The following is a 451-nucleotide window of genomic DNA, read 5'->3' on the forward strand; positions in this document are numbered from 1 at the left end:
TGCCCAAGGATGAAACTATCCCAAGCCTTCTTATTCTTCTCAATTACTGAATTTGGGATAGTTACACAAGCTTCCCCTGATTCAAGAGTGAAAGGGGTGCCTTTTTTCTCTAGTTTGATAGTGTTGCCGTTGACTAAATTCTTCCACGGCAAGTCTGCAGTTGCCGTAGTCGCAATAGCAGGCCCCTGGGAGTTCACCTGGGTCGCCTTAGGTTGGATATGTGCGGGCAAAGTATGGCCGCTACCTGTGCTCGTGTTGGTATCAGAGTGCCCGGAGGAGCTGATAGCAATGTTTTGAGCAGTTGCGTTTCCGGAGTTAACGACGGTCTCCACTGCGGGAACAGGAGCATCGTTGGATTCGGGAGTCACTGCATTAGCTGAGGTCGAGGGGAGCTCAGGTAACTTCTCAGATCTGGATGCATCGGGAACTGTGCCAGTTGAGATTTTTGTCT

General features: G+C 50.1%; 1 protein-coding gene across 1 annotated transcript in view; it reads left to right on the top strand.

Annotated features, from left to right (window-relative positions):
• The window catches only part of LOC104714999 (MLP-like protein 328), a 5,914-nt gene continuing 5,696 nt past the window's right edge, over positions 234-451 (top strand). Inside the window, exon 1 of the mRNA XM_010432459.1 lies at positions 234-324. Within this exon, the coding sequence (XP_010430761.1) occupies positions 234-324 (91 nt within the window). The remainder of the gene's footprint in view (positions 325-451) is intronic.

The sequence above is a fragment of the Camelina sativa genome, chromosome 9 (assembly GCF_000633955.1).
Source record: "Camelina sativa cultivar DH55 chromosome 9, Cs, whole genome shotgun sequence".
In the NCBI taxonomy this organism is placed as follows: Eukaryota; Viridiplantae; Streptophyta; class Magnoliopsida; order Brassicales; family Brassicaceae; genus Camelina; species Camelina sativa.